General features: G+C 44.0%; 1 protein-coding gene across 2 annotated transcripts in view; it reads right to left on the reverse strand.

Moving 5' to 3' along the window:
- Window positions 1-21,925, reverse strand: part of LAMC1 (laminin subunit gamma 1) — an 80,372-nt gene that overhangs the window by 13,949 nt on the left and 44,498 nt on the right. For both annotated transcript variants that reach the window (XM_026101100.2, XM_026101099.2), the window contains exons 2-13: window positions 12,909-13,213; window positions 10,824-10,954; window positions 9,501-9,667; window positions 7,236-7,424; window positions 4,957-5,074; window positions 4,746-4,844; window positions 4,506-4,642; window positions 3,478-3,600; window positions 3,198-3,387; window positions 2,798-2,910; window positions 1,167-1,388; window positions 870-1,058 (exon numbers count right to left, since the gene is read on the reverse strand). In XM_026101100.2, coding sequence (XP_025956885.2) covers window positions 870-1,058; window positions 1,167-1,388; window positions 2,798-2,910; window positions 3,198-3,387; window positions 3,478-3,600; window positions 4,506-4,642; window positions 4,746-4,844; window positions 4,957-5,074; window positions 7,236-7,424; window positions 9,501-9,667; window positions 10,824-10,954; window positions 12,909-13,213 — 1,983 coding nt within the window. The remainder of the gene's footprint in view (window positions 1-869; window positions 1,059-1,166; window positions 1,389-2,797; window positions 2,911-3,197; window positions 3,388-3,477; window positions 3,601-4,505; window positions 4,643-4,745; window positions 4,845-4,956; window positions 5,075-7,235; window positions 7,425-9,500; window positions 9,668-10,823; window positions 10,955-12,908; window positions 13,214-21,925) is intronic.

The raw sequence follows: 21,925 nt of genomic DNA on the forward strand, positions 1-21,925 counted from the left end.
CAAAGCAGTGGCACACAAGGAAATTCCCACAAGCTGCTGTGGGGATGATATGCTTTTGTGCCTGATGCAGGACTTGTTCTAAGCATTTAAAGCATTTACAGGTATTCTGTAGTCCGGACTCCTTCATGCCAAGCATAAATCCAGCAGAAAAGCCTGGAAGCTGCCAACCATTTCAAGTCTTACTTGCTGGTTGCAGGCAAAACAAAAGGCTGTCTCTAACAATTCAGGCATTTGCCCAGACTGCACAGTTTATCATTAAGAAAAAAGATCATTCAGTACTTGTTCACACACTTATCTGTGGAACTGCTGAGAGCATGAATTTGGTCTTGTATGTTCTGATCAGTGTTTATGAGTCACCGCAGCCTTTTCCCTTTTTCTACGGAGGACGGTAGCCCTCTCACTGCAAGCCTTCCACAGTGCCCATCAGCCTGGCAAAGGGGAGCTGCATCTTCTAATTTTATTTCGGTCTGAGTTGCCCTCCTAGCTATTTCAGATATGTCCTATTTTCTGTCCTACCCCACCCAGCACCAGCCAATTAACAGAGCTATATTAGAAGTTATCATGGTACACATACATAGCACAGAAATTTTCAAACTATGCAAAGACAAAAAAACAAACAAACAAACAAAAAAAAACCTTTGTTACCCTTTCCTTCTGGAGAGCAAAGCATAAAGAACACAAGTAACCCTGAGCTTCACACGTGATACAAAAATCAGGCTGGGAAAGGGAGACACAAATGGGATTTGATTCAGAAGACACAGCAGCTTTCAGCACCACCCACAGCAGTTCAGAGAAGCAGAACTGGTAGAAGCAGCATTTCCGCAGGCCTGAGGGATGTAGGAAAAAGCCCTCCTGATCAAAGGACACACCTGTAGTACCAGTGGGGCAGTTGGTGCACACAACCTCCTTTGTGCGGGGCACGATGGCACAGCTCGAGCTGCTTGGACACGGACAGGGCTGGCAGTCTGAGGCAGTGCCTGCCGTTGCGTCTCCGTAATATCCGTCGCTGCACTTCTCACAGTGAGAGCCTGCTGTGTTATCCCTGCAACTGCACGCGCCTAGAACAGAGAGGTACATGTTTTTGCTCCTCTTCGGTCACTGTCTTCATCTGACACGGAATGGGAAGCAGCCCTCTCGCCATTCCCCGTTCTGTCCACCCTTCTTACCCGACTCCGGCTCACAGGTCTCACTGTGGCCATTGCAAGCACAAGGCACGCAGGGACTGTACGGCCCGAGGCTAGGCGTCTCTCTCCGGTAGCCAGAGGAGCAGCGCTCACAGAACTGCCCCTCGTATCCTGCCGGACAGGTGCAGCTCTCCACCCAGGCTGCGGGCGAGCCGGGCCCAGGGCGGGCGCTGGTGATAGTAACATCATCCAGGTGGCCAGCGCCTGGAAGGGGGGAGACGGGAAACGCTCTGTAACCACACAGGCCCTTACCACCGTTTCACCTAATACAACCGAACTGTGTAAGAGACAAACGTGTGTTTGCAGTTGATATGGAAGACCAAGAAGCAAAATTCTCCAGGAAAGTTTAGACAGATAAGAAAAGATGCAATATAGCTTACAAAGGGTAAGCACAGGGCAAGAAAGTCAAGAACAACAATCCCTTCGCACAAGGGAGGACAACAAGCAGAGAGAGCAGCTTACCAAAGATGCTCCATAAAATACAGAGGAGGAGGCTGAGAACAGAATGTGTGAGAGTAAGTATTGTCAATTAACATACATTACATTTTGCATACATATGTTTTCTATTTCCAAATGAAACACCAAAAATAATCCATGTTTTTCGAGGGAGGACAGACTAACTCTCCTGCAATTTTATTACATCTTCTCTGATACAGCTTCTGTACACCATGCCTCAAGGCAAACTCTTCAGCTACCCCCCGCCCCCGACTCTTCCTTTCTTTGGCATTGCACAGCCACCCTTCCTCCTCCCAGCCCTTCCCCTCGAGCAGACTTATGTCTGGATGCAAAATAGCTGGTGTTTTACATTACCGGAGGATGTTTGTGTTGGTGCAGTTGCTCTAGAGCACTGAACAGAACCTCAGCTCCACATATTGGTGGCAGCTGCGATGCTCAGGAGACAGCTTGCTCCACACACTTCTTCCCCATCTCCTAACCCTACATTCCTCTTCTATAAAGAAACTCCACCTAAAATACTCATAGCTTCCCCATCTTCCTTAAGTGCAAATTCATTCTTTTGTATCTACTTGTTTCATTCATAAAAATCCTTCTTCACACAATGTCCAAGGACACAGATACTTTTGCCCCTCGTTAGTGGCCGATTTTCATAAATCCTCATTATAGGACAACTTTCAATGAAGTTCTGCACATGCAGCGCTTTCAGGACCTGGTCCTTCCCATTTGTAATGCTGAGAGGCAACAGAGGGGAGACAACCATTCCATGTGCAGCAGAGACCCCTAATATTTTGAAGATTCCCTACATCTCTCCTACCATTTCCTTCAAAACTCTGGATTCTGCATTTCTATGGATCTGAAAGTGACTGAGTGTGGAACACAGCAAAGAATCATATCTGCTCCAAAGAGAAAGATCAGTAGGTGATGAAAGCTTAGCTTCAAGACTCTCAAAGGCAAGAAATTTTTCCACTCTTCCTCCCCAAAAGGCCCAGAAGTTGTTAGGCAGGAAGGCCAGATGAAAAGCAACTGGCATAGACTTGGTCAAACAATTTGCCACAGCTATTTATGACCAGGTCCTACAACAAAACAACTCTGAAGCACTGGACGGACAGGTTTCCTCCTCTCTCCATAGGTTTGCGATGCTCTACTCAGCAACTTACTTCTCTCACTGTACGTCCCACGAATCTTGATAGAGGTCAAATTGTGAAGCAGCTTCTGGAACTCAAACGCAGTAAGAGTAGGCCTCCATGGGTAATCTGTGGCCTCATGGAGCCTGTGGAGAAGAGCCATGCAAGATTTTCAAAGCTTTCACATGCTAACAGCTGTGCCCTTTCAAAGCATCATTTGCAACAACGGTATGCTATTACAACATACTTTGCATATGATTATGCAATGCTACTAAATAGCAAGCTTCAAATTAATCTGATAAGACTGCTCTTTTGAGCTAAAATTAATGCTATTTGTTTTCTTAAGAGTTTGCAGGCCAGGGTGTATCACAGGCTAGATTCCAGCTGCTGTAATTCTTTCCTTTCTACCACAGTACTTGGAAAGTCCTCTCACCTGAAAGCATATGTCAGCGTGTTCTCACTGGGGTAGGAGTTGCCCTGAGCAATGAGAGGCACTGACACTCTCTGCCCAGCTCCTTCCAGTACCAGGTCCTCTGCAGAGAGACGAGTGTCCCGTCTGTCAACCCGAAAGGAAAAGCTCAGGTTTTGGCCATAACTCAGAACCTGGTTGCCCAAGAACTTGCCTGAAACAGAAGCAAACCCTTACAATTAGGAGACAGAACTGAAGCGTTAAAAACAACAACACAGAAAATCTCACTTCTTCAATGACCTACGTGGTGCAACAAAATACATGGGAAAATAGCTGTCTGAGATAACAGAGATATCCTGGGTCTCTGCACTCCACTGGAGTAAGACTTCCGAGCCATCGCGCTGTTCAGCATGCCACTCATCCTCTCCTGAAAATCAAATATGCAAGAATCAACATTCTTGGAATATGCATCTTTGCACAGACTACTCACATCATACCGCACACTGCTTATATAAAACTCATCTGTTTTATACACTGGCACTGACTTTAGCACAACTATGCAAAAGAGCAAGGAGAGCAAACATCAACTGTCCAATTTAAGCATATAATTAGAGTGCTGACTTGAACCCTATAAATTTTAAAGACTATAACAACTACTCTTTGGGAATTTTGATTTCTAAAGAGCTTAAAAAGGGATGGTAAAACCAGAAAACACCTAGGATTTGATGAAGAAGTTTCTCAATCCTTAGTTGAGAAGTTTCAGTCTTCATAAAAACTGTTTTCCAGTGGAATTTTAAACAAACAGATTTCTTTTCAAACTACACAGAATTCAAGCATTCTTACATAAGAAAACAAAACTGACCATATGGAAAAGAGAATTTTGTTCAGTTTGCAGATCCAGAAATAACTGATGTTTTTATCCAGATCCATGTAACTCAAAATCTAAAACAATTATAATCCTTCTCAACCATAAATTCCTGATTTGGTTCTAAAATTGAGAAAATGTCCCCTTCCCAGCACTTTTTTTTTTTTTTTTTTTAAAGGGTTTTCATCTGCAATACCCCGTTGTAACCATACTGTGTATGCAGACACGATGTGCAATGGATGCCTGAGGTCAAACCTGTGAACTCATTCTTCCCTAAGTGAATAAACATGCTGAAGACTGGGAAGCTCCTCTTAATTTCAATAACAACTTAGCACTTCGGAAAAAGAGATCCTGTACCTGGCTATTGAAAGTTTGAAGGGCTACACAAGAAGAAAGGAACGGAAGGTTTTTGTTTATAACACGAGTCTACAGCCCAATTTAAGATACAAAGGAAGGCTCAATTTTACCAAACTGGAAGTTGGAAGTGATGCTGTAGATACTGTAGCCAACGGCATTGGTGCAGACTGAAGAGTGTCCAAAACAGAAGCAGGGAGTACAGCCTCTTGGATTTGACGGATCCAGATTGAAAAATCCAGGTTTGCATCTGGAGATGTGAAAGAAGAAAGTTCATTTCTCTGATGTTTATTCCAGGCCACCACCTGTATGTCTCTCAGTCTTCAAACAAAGCCATAGGAAGAGAAACTCACCTCTCACAGTTGAATCCTTCAACATTGTCCTTGCAAGTACATCGTCCTGTTTCAATGTTGCACTCATCTGTGCTGCCAGCAGGATTGCAAGAACAGGGCCTGAAAAAGCCAGAAGAAAAGACAATTCATTCAGAACCACACAGAAAACTTACAGAAAAAAAGCTTCTCTTTTCTTCTAGTTTTGTTGTCTCAGAGCAGCAGCCCCTCCTACCTGCACCCAGCCTCAGAGAGGGAGTGGAAGCCCGGCTGGCACCGGTCGCACTTATCACCCATCACTCCAGGTTTGCAGCTGCATCGGCCGTAGCTATCACACTGCGTGCTGAGGGAGCCTGTGGGGAAAGGAAGAACAGGGACCTTAACAGAGCCATGGGACTCTATTAGCCTGTGATTTTTTAGCTTTATGAAATGGGCAAGGCATACGAGAAGAGAAAGTCTGTGAAATGTGGCTTCAAGGCTACAAATAACCACTTACCTAAAGACTATTCTATTTCACATAAAGCCCTTGTAGATGTTTTCCCCTAACAGTCCTGGAGAGATGAATCATATCACAGGATGGCTGAGGTTAGAAGGGACCTTTGCAGACCACCTAGTCCAACCCCCCTGCTCAAGCAGAGTCACCTAGAGCAGGCTGCCAAGGACTGCGTCCAGACGGCCTTGAATATATCCAAGGAAGGAGACTCCACAAGCTCTCTGGGCAGCCTGTTCCATATCTAGTCTTCCACAACGAAACTATTTAGTTTTAAGTATCCTTACCAACTACCCTTTTTATATATAAATAGAACTTTAATTTTAATTGCATTCTCTTCCTTATTCCTGTTTCGTTCTATCACCTTTGCATGCCTTCTAGGTTTTTTGGTTTTTGGGTTTTTTTTGTTTTTTTCCTCCAACATACCCTTTCTGAGATCATCTTCTCTAGGTCCCTTGTGTTCTTCCTACTCACCAGCTCCCCTTTATCAGTGGGTATTCTGATCTCTCCCTTTCATACTCCAATTTTTACCCTTGATTTCCGAGTTGAATTTAAAGACTAAGCAGGCTCCTCTGAGGGAGAACCTGTGTGTTCCACTCTTAGTCCCAATAAGCTCTATGGCAAAACTCTAATTTTTGGTAGGGCATCTTCCTCAAAAGTAGTACTCTATTCAAGTGGACTTGCACAAAAAGAGATAAGAAAGTTTATTTAATCCACAGCAGACGGAATGTGTTCTCCCAGGCACTGATTCAACTAGCAGCCCAGAAATGGGCAGCACCGCAAGAGTTAACTACCAGGAGAAAAGCGTACTAAAATACAGGAATAGTTTCTTTTTTCCACTTCAGTCCACTCTTAAAAGATTACAGCAAAGTGAAAAGTTGTAAGAGGATTAGGCCAGACAAAACTATTATGATAGAACTCACAAAACCTTTACCATATACAGACAAAGTCCAAATTCCCTTTGCTGTCCAACTTAAGTTTATTTAGGAAAAAACAGTACTCAGATAAAAACATCAACTTAAACCAACCCATGAGCTTCAAATACACACTGGATATCAATGTGCCACAGGATACAAGCTGATGTTTAAGTTAAAGCCCTTCGAAATTTGCCCCTAAATACCTGAGAAATCTTCTCTCTTCCCTTGCCTCTTCCTGCCCACTTTCCTGACTGCCTCAGCTGACAACAACGATCAGCACAAATGCATCTTAAAATAAGGTCCAACAAGAGAATCCGGGAAAGCGGACAGAGGAAGAAAGAGGCCTTTCTTGGTCAAAAATTTCACAACCGTAGAACTCCCTTCCCAAATTAGACAGGAGATGTATTATGCCAGACCTCTCAGAGGCTGCTTTTAGGGCATGCTGCAAGCAATCATTTATTCCAGTTACTCTATTTTGGAAACTCACATCAGATCTTACTGTTACCCTTTTGTTTGCTTCTTTCTTATTTGTTGTGGCACTGATGTAGTTAGGGGATCACTCTATACAAGTCAAGTGCTTCCCTTGACTACAAAAGACTTGTTCTAACGCCAGATTTTTTTAAGGAATTTAAGACATATATTTTGACTTGACTTTGGTTCCTCCCCCCTTCTTTTTTAAAATTTCACTGGTTCATATTTATAGTTCTTAGATACAAAGTAGGAAAGACTCTGATGCTGCTGTAGTTCACTACAGTTCTTTGGTATGAACCATTTCCAGAAACATGCACTCATGTCATCTTGTCTATCAAGAGTTTAAATAGGATCTCTAGTGCTGGGGGTGTCCAGCGTAACAGCTACACAGGAGGAAAAACCTATTCTAGAACACCTCTGAAGTAATGAATGCTGCAGAGATAAACTATCTGCCTCATGAACTTTACTCACCCACATCAGATCTTGGGATAATTATAACAAAAATACAATCCAATAAACAATTCCGGGACGGGGGGGCTTTTTACACCATAGTTTCAAGTTAGTGGCATCAGTGAGAGAAGGGCTCTTTTTTGTGCATAGAGGTTTAAAGGCAGAAAATTTTCTATTGCTGCTTACCAACAGGATTACAATTGCATGGCAGACATCCCTCCTCACTTCCAACGCGATAGAAATTTTCCCTGCACCTTTCACAGTTGGCCCCGTCGGTATTATCCAGGCAGCCTACGCAGTGCCCACCATGGCCTGTTGAGCGGTACAGCTCAGGGTCAAAGTAACACTCCTGCGACCTTCCATTGCAGTTACAGGCTGTGGGGAGGGGGAAAAAAAAAAAAAAGAAAGAAAAACCACACATAGGTGCCGTCAGTTTACAGCATACGAAGTTATCTTATCCCTGACAGTCACAAAACCTATCAGACAAACTTCAATGGTAAGTTGCACAGGACTTGGCATAAGAACATCTGACTATTCTGAGACCGACACCCAGAACCCCTTAAGGCATTTGTGCAAGGAGAGAAAGGGAAAAGACACACAGTTTCATGGTGGCTGGATGTGAAGAGGAGGGAGCACGTGTAACGGTGAGATAGGCTCAAACAACGAAGCCAGTCTACATAACCTCCTACTGCCGTGCCATTCGTCAGCACAGCTTCAAGCATTTTAATTCCTTTCCTCCACAAGGGAAGGGGAGCAAGCCTTGGTGACACCAATTTTCCTGGAGACCACCGACAGGTACGTCAGGGAGAAAGCCAGTATCTTCTCTGCTCCTCTGCCAATGGGGGTGGTTTCCAGCCTTCCCGCACAGCGACGCTAACCTCACCATGCAAACAAGTATGAGAAGATAACGGTGAGAGCTGCCTCCCTGCTGTATGCTGTGAAAAAAAGTCTCTCCTCTGAACGCAGACAGATCACAAATTCCTGCTGTCTAGGAAGCAGGAGAAAACAAGACACGGGTTTCACGGGTCTGTCAAGTGAAGCCACAGGCCTTGACCAGACAGCTGGGGCCTATCAGTACACATAAAGGTCAGACAGGAAGAAAACTTTCTGTCTGAAAAAGCTTCCCCGTAAAGTAAACTACCAGGAGTTGTGGTCTGTAACACAAGACCAAGCGAAAAAAAAGAAAAAAATTGGCATTCAGTTGTAGATATACACATTTGAAGCCCAGAACTGTTGCAATAGTCTCAAAATTACACGAAGTAACTGAAAAAAGCAATAATCTCAAGTGCAAGAGGAAGTCTCTGGATACTGGATCAGCTTTTTAAAAGGACAATTATACCCCAGCATACCAAATTCAAATTTTTTTTCCTATGGGTCCTATAAAGTCCATATATTTCTATTGCACATCTCTTCCCTAAAGCTTGCTCCCTTCCTTCTCGAGGAAGGAGACATCCCTACCTAGGGGGCTATGAAAAAGCTCCATCTTTTTTATCTTTTGCCTACTTATAACCTGTATAAAGTTGAGTGCAGATGCTCTGCATACCCTACTACATACTCGCATGAAACTGCAGAGGTCTGAGTGCGTTACCCAAGTGGTATGTTCCAGTCCCATGTTTATAGATCTAACATTATGTTTCCAGAAATCAGGCTACCCTTTGCTTCGAGTAAAAGTCAACAGTCCATATCATTTATTAAGAATTAAAGGCACCTTTTCCCTGGCCTTCCTAGAAGATAGTGCATAAGTGTGTTAGCACAGACATGACGGTGAACTGTTAGAGCGTCACACACCCTCCAAGTGTCTACAAACCAGAGCCCCCATGACGAACCCAAACAATACTCCTAGAAGTATTTGGATGTGCTCAGAATAGCAAATAATGAAATGAACTTTACTGTATTTTCACATCAGATTATACTGAGGCAAGAACCTGAGCTCATTTTGAGAGTGCCTTATTTGTACAGTTCCCTCAGGAGAATCTGTATGCCTCCCCTGACACAGTAACAGAAACAGCCTCTCTGCAATCATTAGCTTCATCACCAAACAAGAAAGACACACTACTTAAATGACAGATAAAATATACCATCTGGTTATTTCAGTATATAGCTCTGCCTCAAAGGCAAGGAAGACTTTCGGCCTCTTCCTCTGAAAGTGCAGACAGATCTTTGATAGAAATTATTACGTTATTCAAACTCATACTTAAGGCACTCCATAACTCGACATGCGTCCAGATGCTGTGAGGGGGTTTAAAGGAGTCTTCATGACTTGGGAGCACAAATCCTACAGTCGGTCTATCGAATATGTACTCCTAAGTCACTGGGAAAACTGCATTCAAAACACTTAACACTTGCTAACTGCAGCTGAGACTTAAGACAATGCAGGGTTGGCTTTTGGATGTCAACAGAGGCAGGGGAACAAATCCGTGAGAGATTTTCCTGCCAAACGTGGTCACGTACGCAAACATTCATTGGCACTCTCTGCTGTTGCTCTTCTCCATGGACGATCGTTGAAGAAAGGAAGACACTTTTCACAGTCTACCCCAAACGTGTTGTGTTTGCAGTTGCACGCCAGCTTCCCAAACTCATTCCTCACGCACTCGCTTGCATGACCGTTACATTTGCATCTGTTTAATAGGAGAAAGGAAGAGATGTTTAAACTCCAGAGATCCAGGTCATTCGCAGAGCAATCCAGAAAAGAAGAAAGCTCAGACCTGAAGATATGACACATGGAAACAAGGCAAATTTGAAGGTATAAGGTCAGAGCAAAATTGATAGTGCAACTGCTATGAAACCAATAGGTTTAGCCTGATGAAGGCAGGCCCTTGAAAGTGCAAGAAGGTTAACCCCCAACTCCTCTAGAGGTAAGTGTCACTGTAACAGCACAATAAGCTGAGCATGAGAAGCCAAAGTTTTGTTGGCTTTAGACTAGCATATTCTCCATAGCTTCTCACGAGAGTCCAGGAAAAGATACGCATGTTGGCTTTGTGCTACTGTCACAAGAAATTAAACAGCCCAGTTAAATCCTTCCTCCCTCAGTAAGACAGGTAAGGGCCACAAGTCATTTCAAAGCATCAGTTACACTGGGAAAACCAAAGAGTCGAGATAGACAAGCATGGGCACTGGACCACCACAGACCGGCAGTGCAGAAAATGCAAAGTCTCATATTGCCAAATCCCCATCTCAGGGCTACTCTCTCCAAACAGTCTCAAACACTGCATCAGTCTCAACTCTATTTATAAAAACAATTTACTGCCAAACAAATTAAGATCTAAGAAATTCTGCGAGAGACTTTGGCAAAAGGAAAAGAGAAGAGAACCACAGTTTTGCACAATACTTCAGATCTTCATAGGAGATACTTCCCAAAATACAAGTAAAGCAGAGAATCTGAGGTTTTTAACTATTGTTCTAGGCTACAGCTTTAGGTAGGGAACAATTACTAACCATACGTTAAAAGCATACCAAAAAAAAATTAAAAAAAAAAATCACAGTGTTGGGTATGCAAACCAAAAAACACAACTTTTATTTTATATTCTTGTCTCTTGCCCCCACCTTTTAGCATTTGATACAATCAAGGAAAAAATATTCCGTCTCTGCCTACCCTACAATTTATAGCCCCAAGAGGGTATACACAATAAAAAGTATTTACAAGCTTCATAAGAAGGATAGCCAAGAAGGACCAGGGCCTAATAGTACCACATCACTATAATCAAAATCTTCAGAACATTGTAGTAATCCTGACTGAAATGTTTAAATAAATGCAGAGGTTTTTTGTTTACTCACCTGCCACCCACAGCAAAATCAGAAATCGCGTAGTAATAGGACTTGAGAACTTTTGGGTCATTGAAAACTTCATCTCCAAACGTGTTCAAACGATTGAGGCTCACTCTAATATCAGTAGCTGTCACCCATTCCTAAAGTAGATAGAAATTCCATCAGATTATACATAAAAAATACCCCTCAAGTACACATTAGTGTTATACGTGAATACAACTGCCAGTTAAGTTATGCCAGTCAACAATCCAATCAACAAATTCCTGGTTAATAACTTTCGCCTCTGTACCTTGATCTCGCATGTCCCTCCCCAAGAAGCCTCACATCTTCTCCTCTTGGTTCAGATGTGTTTTCCAGACTCGACACCTATCTCTGCATACTCCTACCAATGCCTCTTCACGCCTTGACTGCTCTCAGCCGAGAAACAGTGGGTAATGTCTTCAGAAAAGAGTGAGGCACAGGTAATTCTATGACGTGGCTACTTTCATGTATCTAATTAACTGCAGTTTCCTTGCAAAGCTGTACAACAAGAATGGAAAAGGCTTCAGGGTACACTCAACCTTGGACATATACCTCCAGACACAAAGGCCTAGACAGAGATATGAAGCAGGGTGGGAGAGGCCAAGGAAAAAAAACAGGCAGGCAGACCTGACTTAGAACACATGAGCTTTTCATAATATTTACATGGCATCTTCAACACAGTATCCTATCCTTCTCGAACAACAGCCAAAAAAGGCAGCCTGTCCCCACCCACTGATTGCCATTAACATCTCCTTGTTTGCATTACAGCTTTTGCAACACAATTTTCTTTCAAATGCCATAAAGAAGAATATGGGAATAACACCCATGCATGTACAACTACACTGCAGCTGTGTCGCATCTTCACTCGTGTAATAAGAGTATTTGTTCAATTACAGACATTGGCATAAATGTATGGAAATGCTGAGAAAAAAAACGTTTACTTAAATTCTGAAAAGGAATGCCAGATGTTCATACATATATTAGGTAAACTAGCGGTCAGGTCTTAATTCCTCACGCAGGGAACTTAATCACAAAATTATTCACCATATCACTAACTTAAAATCTTCCCGTTCATCTTAATGACCGGATCCTGTTCTCTGCAAGGTCTAGCTACAGGAACAAGGTGGCCAAACTGGTTCTTTTTCATTTCAGGATTCTTCTTTCCCATGCCTCTTAATTATCCTTTGTGTAACCAAACCGTCAGACTCTGCTTTTCTGCCTGCTGGCTGGCTATCACAGAGACACACAATCCCAAAACCTTTCGAGCGTTCACACCTCAGTGGGCTCTATACTACTTTAAGACAAAAGGGAAGAGAGGCTTATTTGAGGGTATGCTTATTATAGCTCCAAAAGGAAGGAGGTGAGCCTGATGGGGAAAATTCCACTGCTTTAGCTCTTTGTTACAGCATAATCTGGAGAAGTCATCAAGCAGCATAGAGAAAACGGTGAGTAAACCGGACACATTGCTGCTCCTGCTATGCTCCATACCACCACCCAACTAGCACTGAATGTTAACAAACAAACAAAAAAAACCCCAACCCCAAATCACTAGTAAAAAACCCTAAATAGATAAAAATTAAGCCCCACTCCCCCACATATAAAAGAGCAAGTCAAAGTTTCAAATAACTCTTGATTTGTCTAGAAAATTTTCACATTTCTTAAACTTTTGTGCTCAAAATACACATACAAATGCATCAAATATCCATTTGACGTAGGTTTTATCTTCCCCTGTCCTTATATCTGAAACAACAGCAAAAGGCCCACAGCTCCTTTCTAAGCTGACAGAGGCATGCATCCATTTTCTAAGTATTTCCATGGTACGTAATGACAAGTCATCCCTGATGCCACTGATTGTTTTGTACCATAAGTTTGCTTACAATAGAGTCAAGAGTACAACTCTTCCTTCGAAAGCACTTCTTTGGATAGCCCATACCGACTTACCTGCACAACAGCCGTTCAGTATGTGTTAAGGGCTACAGGATAGCCCACAGTCGGCACAAGGCTCCTATCCACAATGACTAAGTACAAAGATTCAGCTGGGACCATCTAATTAACTTAGTCCTATTCACATACCTGTAACACAGGGCTGTTGTCAAAGTTATAGGCACTGGGACGCCCCTCCAGCGTCGAGAAAGCCACGTTGCCCCCAGTGAGGGGAGAGATGTCACTGAATTCATCTGTGCAGAGGGCCTGCTGCTCATCCTCCCCAGTCCGAATAAAACCCCGATTGGCTTTGTGATACGTGTTCTCACAGGATCCGCTGTAATACTGGTAGGGCACCCACGGACCATCTTCCCTGGTGCGTTTGTAGATTGCAAAGCTCTCTGGCCGACTGGTGTGAAACTTCAGACGTACATACGTGATGTCAAACGCCTTTCCTGCAAGTAAGAGAATAAATCCGTAAGAAAAACTCAAACAACTTAAAACAGAAAGAATGGAGAGCTGCAGTGTAGCTCATGCCTCTTCTAAAGAGAGAAGTATCTCCTCTAGTCCCAGCAGTAGGACTAGAAGTACCTCTTCCAGTCTTATCAGACAGACCAAACGCAATATATGCACTGTATCTTCCAGCAAAGACAGGGCGAAAGAACCAGAGGCAGAACTCAAAGGCAGGTGGAGCAGAATCCAACTCCACCTCCAAATATCCAGCAGGTTTCCTAACAGAGCTGCCTAAAGAAAAAACAGAGCTACTGATTTCTGTATAACTACACACAGAACTTGCTAGCTCTAATTCTCTTACACAGGCAACACCGACAAGCGTCCCTATACCAACAGGATGACAGCTCAGATCAGACACAGCAATAGTTTGTGTGTATCTAAGGCCAGTCCAAGTTAATCGCTCTACCGTGATTTGATAATATTTCTTCTAGGTATGGGAGAAACTGTATTAACCAAAGACGTAGAAGCCACACTGAAGAGTCTGTTTTGAACCTCTGATTCCTTCATAATTAGACAACTAACCCCCAGGGGATTCACACCCCCAAGAAAATACTTAACTCTGCCACATTCTGTTACATGCTCTTGGGCTGGTTGACAGCATTCCTGCACCAAAAGCTGAAATGCAGATGTTTCACTGCATGCCGGTAACATGCAATACTCCAGGCAGAGAAATACCGCCTGCATGAAGAGCTGCGGCCCGTGGAGGTGGCAGAACAGAACAGCGAGAGCCCAGCCCCGGCTCGCCCCGCGCCAAGACACGCCATTTGGCTGAAACCTCCTGCGTGGCTTGGAGCGATGAGAAAACTTTTCCAAAAAAAATCAGAAATGTGTTCAGACACTGAGCTGTTCAGATACGGAAGTGCTTCTGTTGTGGCAGTTTAAGAAATATCAGCCGAGACTTCTGAACTGACTTCCGCTGCCATCCTCTCCTGCCATGCTGTAGGGCAGCTGCTGGTCAGGTTTTTCACAAGTCAGCACACATTTGGCGGGTGTTGCCCCAGACAAGGCGAAGATAAAGGGAGGATGATTTTATCAATGACCTGTTCAGAGGACTGTTTCTCCGCTCCTCAGTCGCCGAAGAGCTCCCTGCAGCGAGGCTTTTTTGCAGCTGCGTCTTGAAGCGTCACCGAGAAGGGCACCACTACGAACCCATGTACCGCAGAGAAGGGCTCAACGTCACACCAACGAAAGGTTACGCTCCACTGCTCTAAACAGTTAAAAGCATTAAGGGAAAAGGACCATAAAAGGCTTCCGTCACCTTCCTTCACCGGAGGAGCTGGCTGCAAGGCCAGTTCCCAGGCCGAGGTGCACAGCTGCTTGCCAGCTGTGATTGTTCCACCTCGGCGGACAGACTGTGCACGGACAATCAAGAAATCCTGGAGCTAAATAAATGCTGGATTTTGGAGTAACTGGAGAAAGACATATAGAAAAACTAAAGGTACATTCACTAGCACACATAGGGCACTTGTAAAAATGACATCGGATGTATTCTGAACGAAACCTTGGGGGTGTAGTCTCTGTCACGCTATCTTACCACCACCTCCATGAGAAATACTGTTCTTAGCAGAGGCTGTAGCAGCCACTGATCGCTTCATTTAGAACAAAAAACTACTGGAAGAGTTTCGACTGATTGAGAAACAGGTTTTCTCTGTCTGTAGAAGCCCCACAGATTCGACTTCATTTTCTAAAATGGATTAACTACACTGCGTTACGTGTTAACACAAGGCTTTGCACCTGCTGAACAGTGGTTTATACCACAAAGTAAAGCAAACTAGACAGTATAAGCCAACAAGGACAGCACGTCTCTCCAAGCACATAGCCAACACTCTGATTGCAATGACAATCCAACTACTATTTAAGTCTTTTTTTTTTAAATTATTAAAAGGCACAGATTAAATCAGTTTGACTGTACGCAAATGAGGCTTAGGACTGAAGTTAATCAGTGACTCCATGAGCGCTCCTTCCTCCCCCAGGCGAAGGGCTGACTTGGGGGCACACGTCCCCCACCCACCTCCTGCTACTTACTCCTGTGAGGGCTGCTCTGCTGACGCAGGCGGGGGCTCACGTCCTCCGCAGGTACCTGCCAGGGCCAGAGTCAGCAGGCAATATTTGCTCTGCTGCACCTCACTTGGAGAGCCAGCCCCGAGGGGTAAAGGCTCCCCGAGATGCACGCTTTACATCTGAAGTGCACCAACAGCCCAAGGAGGTTCCCCAGAGAAGACAACCACCGGGTTACAGGTGTGAACTGAAGCTGGAGACAAGGGGATGGAGGGCAAAGGACTGCCTCCCCCGTGACTGTAAGCACGTTCATTGCAAACATCAGCTGCTCCGGGTTTTGTTCAACAAGGCACCAAACACAAACAGAAAGACAACACTGGAACAAGATGGTAGCTCATTCGGGGACACAAGTTCAAGCCTTGACCCCAACTTATAGCTGGGTGAAGCGGGCATGGCCTTCAGAAGGCAGCACGCGTGTGGCGGCCAGGCCAGGGACAACTCCAAGTGCGTGGGTGCAGGTCAGGAACCACGTTTCTCCCTTGTGTGTCACTGGTTACACCAAGGCTGGCGTGCACGAGTCGCACCACTCCCAACGCCTGGCTCCTGTGAGAGACAAATCTTTGTCCTTTTTGACCGCTGAGAACAGAACTAGCAAGAAAAGCACAGTAATGGATCCAGGATTCAACATATCAGAAAAAGTCCAGATACAGACACCTGAAGAATTTATATTTGCATATACTAAGGGAAAATGAACTGCATTTAAAGCCAAAGAAATCTACCAATATTCCATTCTACAAAAAGAAATATGAGACATGCAAGACAATTGGGATATTGTACAGATACAGATCTCCCAAAACTTCCCATAAAAGAGCCTTTACTATTTAGACAAGATGTGAGGTTGCAGGCAATCCAAGCATGAAACTGGAAGCCAGATACTCACAATCTGTGGTTCTTGCTCAATACTAGCTCGTTGTTGGTCTGTGGTCAAGTTAATAATGTGATGATCTTGCATACAGAAGAAAACAACTGAGAAGCAATCCCGATATTAATGTCAAACTGATCCCACAAAGGCTAGAAACTCCAAAGTATTAACACGTAAGACTTTAATGCAACTTGACTCATTCTCCCCTTGCTGCTAAATACAAGTATAGATAATTAATCCTGTTTCCATTTATTTGATGTTCTATTTAACAGAAAAAACACCCTACTGCAAGGCATCTATCTAACAATGCTAAAAGGATTAGCCATAACCACACAGACCAGCTAATCTCTTCCAGAAACAAAACTGCAGCTATGGTTCTTCATCTTAGAAAGCACATAAAAGAATATATAGTAAGTGAGAAACATCTCTTGGATGAGTCTCTATGCAAAGCAAGGAGGAAGGTGAAGGAAGGAAGCAGCATACATTAGATACATAAAATCAGTCTCTCCCAGGTTTCCTACTCCTCCTGCTACATGGTCTCTTTTCAGGAAGAGCACCTCACTGAAAGTGTGCTTCAAGAGCGAAGAGCCTGCATAGGTGGAAACCTCAAGGCCAGTACACCAGACGTGAGCCAGTAGGCCAGACGCGCACAAGCAGTTTTTCAGATCCAAGGAAACGAACCCAAGGTGTACTCCCCATTCCTCCCAAGTAAAGGCAAAGGAACCACAGAAGCAAACGCTTCCTCACTCTTTTTTGTAGAAAGACCCTAGGGTAACACTGTCAACCTGTAACTTGCCAACCTACTTGTGAACTTTGCTGACCCCTTGGTGACCGGCAACTAAAAAACAAATCTACTATCACTGTTTCACGGCTAATAAAACTGTAAGCATCAGCTCCCAGGGAAAGCTTTAAGAGCTCACACTGCAGTAAATAAGAGGCTGAAAGTCAGCGGCCCGGTGGGATTTCTCTGGACAATTTTCACAACAGATGAAAACAATGAAGAACATCAGACAAGAGCAGCCGTCCCATGAGTCATAAGGGGGGAAAAAAAGCCACAGCCAGCAAAACGAAGACGCTTCCATTAAATTAACTGTGTAAGCGGAATTGTCAACAATACCTTGCTACTTTGACTTGGGGAGGGTTAGTTTTCTTCTACTACTGCATTCCTGTCCCATGAAGGAAAAAACCCTGCGTTCAGGCTTCATCGAGGCGACTTCAGGGAGGAAACGCTTTGAAAGAATCCTGAGAATGAAGAGGAGAACTGTGCTTGTGCTTATATCCTACACGTGTAGGGTGCTCGAGGAGTGAGAACGGCTCACAGCCTGCGCAGCCCAAAAAAGAAACAGCTTGCAATCAACCCGCTATTTTTTTCTCTCTACCATTATCTGTTCCCTGATAAGGTGTCCTGAAATTCCTTGCCGAAAGCCCAGCTAAGTTAAAGCTGCAAAACATGCATATTGCATTCTGGGCAACACTAAGATATTTTCCAGAGAAATCTGTTGTGCTGAATGCAAAGAACTTCCCTTTTCATCTTTGCTTTTATACCATCAGCCAAAAAAACGCACTCAAAACCCTTCTGATTGAACAGACCAGGTGAAAAGCCGCTTATTTCGGCGGGCAGTGTAACTACTCGAGAAGTCCCACTAATGCTATTGAACAGCAAGGCAGTTGGTGCATACGGAGAGGCTGTGTTCGGACACCATCAGCTTGCCGGGGGGAAACAGTGCTGAAACAACAGAGTTTACCCAAGAGCAGCTGACACAGGGTTGAAACACATTTTCTCCCTGTTTATACTGAATGTAAAAGCTGTGCTTAGCAGCTTGGTAGCTAACAGGGCTCTTCGAGGTTACAGAGTCTTTTTCTAGTAAAGACAAGCCTTCTGGGTTGCTTTCAAGTCTTCTACGGCTCAGTAAGTTTGTAAGACACTGTTACACAAAGAGATGGCAACAGCAATTAACTGGGTGAAATGCAGTTTTACATGTTTAATTTAGATGACAAAAAAAAGTCACTGTTCTTCTGTTCCTATCAATTGATAGTTATTTTGATCTTAGTCTGGCCTAAAATCATCTGATAGCATTACGTACCAGATATATTTCCCGCTCTCTACTCAGAAGTGGCAGTTCCACTCTGCAGCAAGAACGCGGGACGTTTGTAACAGAAGTTCATTAGGTGAGAGCAGACATGCCATAATTGGTGATCAGGAGCTCAGCACTTTGGGAGCGTAACCTGAAATGTTCTTTATGCAGCCAGAGCTCAAAATCCTGAGTGCCACCTCTCCAAAGCGCGCCCTTTCCCAAACACGAAGCTGCTCACCACCAAGTGACACAGTGACAAAATAACCAGCCCTTCTTGGTAATTTGGGCTGATGTAGAAAACAGCGTATTATCTTTCCCTAAAGAAAGTAAGCACAAGAATATACGTATTGCAATTACAGATTAAAACCCCCATGCTAATTTGTGCTTAAAAACAGCAGAAGACAGGTAAGAGTGGTACGTGCTGTCTAAAAACTTGAACGGGGCTTGTTCTCGCTGCCATCACATGCTAATACCCACAAACACATTCCGGCTTTTAAAGTCTTCCCGTGTGCTGATGGCAAGCTCGCAGCATCTTCCCCTACGACGCAGAGATGCTCACCGCTGCCCTGGAAAGCAAACTGCGCAACTGCACGCATCGTGGGGAGCAAGAGCTGGGCCAGGTAAGCTATTCTCAGCAACGCCAAACAACTGAAGAGACCAGCCATACTTTAAACGAAATCAAAGAAAAGAATAAATCAAGAAAAGAATAAAAAGACTTGTTTTAAAACTACATCCAAAACAACATTTCCTCTTTTGGGGCATGGGAATGAGGCAAGAAGTAGTGAGGTGGATAAAAGAGGCAACATGAATTTCACAAGGAAATTTTTTAAGAAAAACAAAGACTACTTCAACTAGCAAATAGGAATATTAAATAAAAAATGCCCTGAGAAGAGAGCAAGAGAATGCCACAAACCAGAGTCTGGAAACTTTAAATCATCATAAATAGAACAGGAAAGGACTTAGGTCAACTCAGCAAGCGAAGGAGTTCAGACGCTTGGAAATGAGGCAAGGTAACAGAAATGTTTAACTATATTCAGTGCAGGGGACACTTCCCCCAGCCACGCGATAGCGTTGCCAAGCCGTCCGCTGCAGCGCGCCACTGACTGCCAGGTAAACGGATGACCACCATCAGCAAGTAAAGCCTTCTCCCTAGCAGGTTTGTCCCCATCGCCATATCCCAAGGTCTACTGGGAAATGCAACATTAACAACACTGCATATATAAAGTGGAAAAAGTAGATGCTATTTAGATCTTTAAGAGAAACTCTTCCTCTTCTCCCCGAGCAAGGAATTCATCCATACAGACAAAAGGCCTCCTTGTGCTCAGACTCTTCACAACGGATGGATAATTTACATCATGAAAACATGCCGCCAGCTGGCACTCTAAGGACAAGCCCTGAATTGTGAGCAGATGCCTTTACGAGATAAGCAGAGGCTAACACTTCCCTCCTTCATTATCCGTCCACTCACATTCACAACACTACTGAGGCAAAGTTGCGTTTCCTCCTCTTTATCCTCCGCGATTCATCAGTGCATCCTCCTAAAAGTAAGCTTTAAAATAGGGATGCTACGTTTTACTGTAAGAAAAAGTTGATCTGAGAAGCACCTATCAGGTTAAAACAAACCAACCTTTGCAGATTTATTTTCACAAAATTCTATGAGTAGTAATGAAGCAGCTGAACTTGTTCTGACTGTCTGTTTCTCCGCTGATCAGCAGCGAGAGCTCCTGTTTTAAGGCAGCCCTTTTCAGGTAGGTACCTGCTGAAGATGTGCTCCTAAGTGAAGATTAGAAGTGTTGAAAACAAAACAGGAAAAAGAACACCAGCTTACTTATTCCTTTGAGTGGTGTAAGTCTATCAAATTTCATATCCTTTTCACAGCGACAAGACCAAGTAAGAGCAACTACTCTTAGCATTTTCTTTTGCTTTCTTCTTCTGACCTGTTTCTCATTCTCAGGAAAGGACGATTTTTCCATTTCTTACTCTTACCTCATCTTTGCCCTTCTTAAACCGTCAACTCTCTCCACCACTATTAATGAGCGCAATCCCAAGGCAGCTGTAAGAAGGCAGACTATAAATACTTACTCTGTCACTTAAAACAAAGACTTAGAGGCTGAGGAACACCCCTCTGCTCCTCTCTCACAAACTCTTACTCAGAAGAGCTGCAGACAACAGCAGGGAGGCAATACCTTCCACTCATACGCTATCGCGAGGTGCAAAGGATAGTTTAGACGCAGGAAGCTCGGATGAACAGAGAACTGCAAGGAGCGGAAGCGTCGATGGCAGCAGACAGAGGCTAGCAAGTTAGCCACGTCTTGTTGGAGACTGATCGCTGCCTCCTTTCAAATAAAAAGGCTGTATTAAACACCAACACCTGCGAGATACATAACTGGTGAGTTGGGGCTTGCATCACGTTCAAATAGCCAAACTTACGACTATAAGCAAGAAATGACTATAGTTCTAGAGCAAATTATGGCTACATCCCAGTTTTTCTGGGAAAATCTGTGGAGGAGAAAGGAAAAGAGAGAACACTGGCATTATAAACGCTAATGTACACCAAATGCACCAGTTAGGGGTGGGGGGAAATACATGCGGGATTTGCATTTTCTGATGATCTTCACTTCCTTTGGAAAATAACAGCAGGCAAGAACAAGAATTACAGCCCACTCGGATTCTAAGTGGAGGCTTTTATGGCAAAACCCATACTGGGAAAATTGCTAACGATAAAACTTAGGTTTACTGCCCTCACCTAAAGAGCCTAGCGACTCAGCCCTATCTGGCATGCACAGGAAATGCCTAAAGGATGCTAACAGCCTCCTCATTCCAAACCCGGCTTCACCACAAGTCTCGGCACGCGGAGCTCCGCCAGGGACAGGTGACTGTGTTTTAAGTAGAAAGCCCCATCGAGGAGCAGGGGTTGCGCTTTCTAGGCGTTTGTACCGAGACAGGGAAGGAAACGCACTCGGGACGCTCTGGGAATCGGCGTAGCCTTTAACACACTGGAACTAAAGCGAACTCCCACCACCCCATTAGGTCATGCATTCTTCCGAGCAGCCCCGAACAAAGGCACCATTGACTCGTGCATGTGGGCGGCTGGGGACAGCTAGAGGCTGCACAGTAAATTATTGCCTGATGATCCAACATTGATAAGTCATCGAGGCTGCTTGTTCTAGTCATGCTTCCAAAGGGGAGGAGGGGAAATTGATTCCCCCTACGCAGGCTTAAGATAGCCTGACAAGAAAAGCATTTTCCATCCGATCAATTTTAAGTCGTCAGTGCAGTATAGAAGTCAGAAAAATAGGTCTAATAATTCAGTAAGGCTTGATACCTTGTTTGTACAGCTTTGATGCAAAGATGTTAAGTCCGCTTCCCAAAAAAGCCAGCTGTGTTTATTCATTAGGGACTGGAAAGATGCTATGTACAACACACAAATCCTATCTGCACAGGAAACCTCAAAGTCCTTTTTCAGCACGAACGATAAAATGCTTATTTTAAAAAGGCACTTTATGCTTGGCAGGCACAGCCAGATTACGGACGATCAAGGACTTTTGCATTCCGTTTTCCAAAGGGCTCCATTTCATTCGCATATCTGGATCGCAAAGCTACCTCCTGCCACCAACATTATCACTGAGGCGGGTGGTACCAGGGTCACAGGCGATCGG

The sequence above is a fragment of the Dromaius novaehollandiae genome, chromosome 8 (assembly GCF_036370855.1).
Source record: "Dromaius novaehollandiae isolate bDroNov1 chromosome 8, bDroNov1.hap1, whole genome shotgun sequence".
Lineage (NCBI taxonomy): Eukaryota > Metazoa > Chordata > Aves > Casuariiformes > Dromaiidae > Dromaius > Dromaius novaehollandiae.